We start from the raw sequence: 3,442 nt of genomic DNA, 5'->3' as shown, positions 1-3,442 counted from the left end.
TAAAAAAGAGGAGATCTTTGCCAACCCATCACACCTCGTTTTCGTATTTTCATGATGGAAGGTCCTTCTTACTGTGCAGGAGGGTAGAGGAGTTGGTTTTCTGGAGAGCTGCGTGAATCTCAGGATACTGCCACCTCTTAACGCCCATGAGAGCAGTTTTTATAGCGCAGTGGTCTGCAGATGCCCAAAGGCAGCCAGTCAAACGTGCCATGCGGAAAGCTCCCATGCAGCCCCTCCTACCCTGGGGCAGGCAGAGGTGAGCGCCAGTGGCCAGCAGAGCAGAGCTGACTTCCAGCTCTTACCCAGTGCATTGGTTGTGGTTATACGGGAAGGCTGCAAGTTGCAGAAATGACCAAGTTTTGCTCACGCGCTGCTGGACACTGTGTCTCCTCGCCTCCCATCCAGCACACGGCAACAGGACGGAAGCTGCTCTGTAGCTGCACTGTCAGCTGTGGCAGAGCGCTCCTGAGACTTGGACAGGTCAGAAAGCAGCGTCCGGTGCCGCTGTGCGGGAGCAGTGCCGGTGAGTCTCGGGTGCTGACGCTGCGGCAGGCAGCACTTCAGGCTCCTGTCCCACGAGGTGCAGAGCAGGGACGCTTCAGGAGCAGCTACTCCCCTGCTCCACCTGCCGCGCTCCCGGGCTGCATCCACAGTGGCACCTGCCGGGGCTCCTGGCGCAGCTCAGGGAAACAAGCTGAGCAACAATCCCTTCATCCAGGTGCTGCAGCTTTCTCGCAGGGAGGGGCTGTTATCTCCCCACAGTGTTTTGTTGTTAGGCTTTTATGCTTTTCTTTTAATGAATCAGTCCCTAGGTGAAAATAATGCCTTTGTTTAAAGGTGATATTTACTGTTGAGCAAACTGCTCTTCCTTTGTCTCTTACTATTTTGTTCATATTTTGCTAAGAATCTGCTATCCTACACAAGCATTTTAATAAACTGTTTGTTGTTGTATCCAGGTAACAAGCATGGTAAGTATTTTAACTAAACCAATTATTATGTACCTTAGCTGTGCTTGGCAGAATTTTCGGCTAGCTTTTCCTGTACTTTCAGCCTGTGCTGTTTCTAAAGGAGCTATTCAAAGGAAGAATCTGCTCACCTACAGTACTACTACATACCAGCTTTAGAGGGAGCATATGTGCAAAGTGATATATAAGAGCATGCATCTCTTGCCAGCATGCTTTCTACTTTGCTTGTAAAATAAAACCAGAAAAAAGCCCCAAATCCTTGCCTAATACTGCTTGTGTTCCTTTGTTCTGAGTTATATACCTAAATATTAGCACTTATTAATTCAGTACTTGTGGATGAGGAGTCCCACTTTACCAGAGAGTAACAGTCTGTTGTTCTCTTGTTTTACCTGGCCTAAGATGTCCACTTCGTTAACTCTGTTGCGTTGATAGGCTTTCCCTTTCCACTCTGTGATCAGATGTGATTGGCAGTGACTAGGACTCCAAGCGCTGCTCTAATACAAGTATTCGATAACAACCCATCTTCTCCTAAACTTGTTCCTGTATGCTTGAAAACAGCAGAAATTTTATGCCTGATTGTTTTCATTGGGAACACTGCAAATCAGTAAAATACCACAATTGGAATTTTAAAATGTTATTTACTTTTTTGTGATCTCACTTGTAAAATACTTGTTGTACAACAGAATCCAAAATGTTTCTAAACCTGTAAGTGTGAAGAAAACTCTGTCATTGTTTGCGAGTCAGTCGCAGTTCTGTGTTCTCATTTTACAGAGTCAAACGAAAGGCAAACTTCTCTTAGAACTAAATGACAGAGCTCAAATCTCAGAGCTCCCTGCCCTGCAGGGAGAGCCGTAGCAGCAGACCGTGTTTAGTCCAACCTGATTTAAAATCAGCAGAATTTGCCCAGATAAACAAGTGGGCAGTAGTTTGCTCTCCCAGAGCTTCCTGTATGTTGGCAGAGCAGACTGTGAGAATTCAGGTCCACTGTGCATGTCTGAGAGGAGGTTTTGCCTTGAGGTAGTTTGAACGTTAGCCTCCGTGCTGTAATTTTTTTTTCCTGCATGGTTTGCTATGTTTGCATTTTCTGTGTGGCTTTTTAAGTTATTAGTTATGTGCTTGTAGCTGCAGTTATTTAACGTCATTTGTTGTGCCAAATGTTTTAAGACTCCATGTAATTGTCATATTAAAGGATCAGACAGCAAAGGACAAAGCACTCCAGCACATGGCAGCAATGTCATCAGCTCAGATAGTCTCAGCTACTGCTATTCACAACAAGCTGGGCCTGCCGGGAATTCCCCGTCCTACATTTCCCGGGGCACCTGGGGTAAGTTGTTAGCCGAGACCCCCCAAAATCCCTGTGTTCTCTAGCAATGTTCAGTAGAAAACCAAGGCTGAACAAACGGATTAATGCTTTCACTTGAGTTTGCAAAAGGAATCATGCTCATTCAGAAATATCCAGAAATCTTTCAACAAAGAAAACAATTGTGGGTCTGTTTGTTTGTTTTTCCTCTTTCAGTTTTGGCCGGGCATGATTCAAACAGGGCAGCCTGGATCCTCACAAGAGTAAGTCTGAAAATTAAAATATGCCTCTTTATGCAGAGTGGGGCTGGCTTGTGCTCTTTGCTGCCAGGGGATATCAAGGAGAAAGACTTGCCAATTTTTCTGAAGAGGAGGAAAAGATAGTTGTAGGGAGAGGAAGAGCCTTTACGGTGATGTGAGCGGGATCCAGACCTCAAGCCGAGGCTGAACACACCTGACGGACACACTCCTTTTTCTCCCATTGCATGGAGACATGCAACGATAACGCCAGGGAAGCAGCTGGTGAGGTTTTGCCTGTGAATGAGTTTCCAGCACAAATACTTTCATCCTCTTTTAAATATCTGAGCCATAGTGGAGGCAAGGGGGAAGAATTTTCCTGCGGCGCCGGAGATGACTGCCCGAGGCCCGTTAGTAGTCAGGGGGGTTACCGCCCATCGGCTCTGCACTAGGAACAGCACCGTTGGGAGAAGGGAGCCTGTGGCCCTCTGTCAGGTGTTACATTTTCAGTCCTGGGGGGTCTCCGGAGCAGCGTTTCCTAGCCTTCGTTTTCAGCTTCTCGCCATCTTATTCCCTTGAGGTCCATGGAAGTTTTTGTGCCCCTATAGTTCAGTGTCCTCTAGATTTATTGGGAGTCAAAGCAGTCACCATCCATGTCTGCTGCGACACTTGCAACAGGCAGGTCAGGTTTCCTGCTGTGTGACTGAGAGCAGATGAGCTCCTCACTTTGTGGGGTGTGATTGTCATCCCCCTCTCTCTTTATTATCTCTTTACTGTCTGATGTTAAATAAGCTATGCAAGGGAGAGACAGGTTTGTGGGTGAAGGTCGTTAACCGTGCATGTTCTTATACTGTGTGAGTCTTAATGGAATTTACTGTGGATGACGTGGTGTATGTTTTGGTGTAACTCTTTATTCCAGCGTAAAGCCATTCGTTCAGCAG

General features: G+C 46.5%; 1 protein-coding gene across 1 annotated transcript in view; it reads left to right on the top strand.

Annotated features, from left to right (window-relative positions):
* The first annotated feature begins 2,154 nt into the window (after positions 1-2,154).
* TEAD1 (TEA domain family member 1 (SV40 transcriptional enhancer factor)) overlaps positions 2,155-3,442 on the top strand; it is a 31,431-nt gene continuing 30,143 nt past the window's right edge. The window contains exons 1-3 of the mRNA XM_010142858.1: positions 2,155-2,289; positions 2,482-2,528; positions 3,421-3,442. Coding sequence (XP_010141160.1) covers positions 2,188-2,289; positions 2,482-2,528; positions 3,421-3,442 — 171 coding nt within the window. The 5' untranslated portion in view covers positions 2,155-2,187. The remainder of the gene's footprint in view (positions 2,290-2,481; positions 2,529-3,420) is intronic.

This window comes from Buceros rhinoceros, unplaced genomic scaffold (assembly GCF_000710305.1).
Source record: "Buceros rhinoceros silvestris isolate BGI_N320 unplaced genomic scaffold, ASM71030v1 scaffold19229, whole genome shotgun sequence".
Classification (NCBI taxonomy): domain Eukaryota; kingdom Metazoa; phylum Chordata; class Aves; order Bucerotiformes; family Bucerotidae; genus Buceros; species Buceros rhinoceros.
Note: the sequence above shows the minus strand (reverse complement) of the source record. Positions and strands in the feature narration are given on the sequence as shown.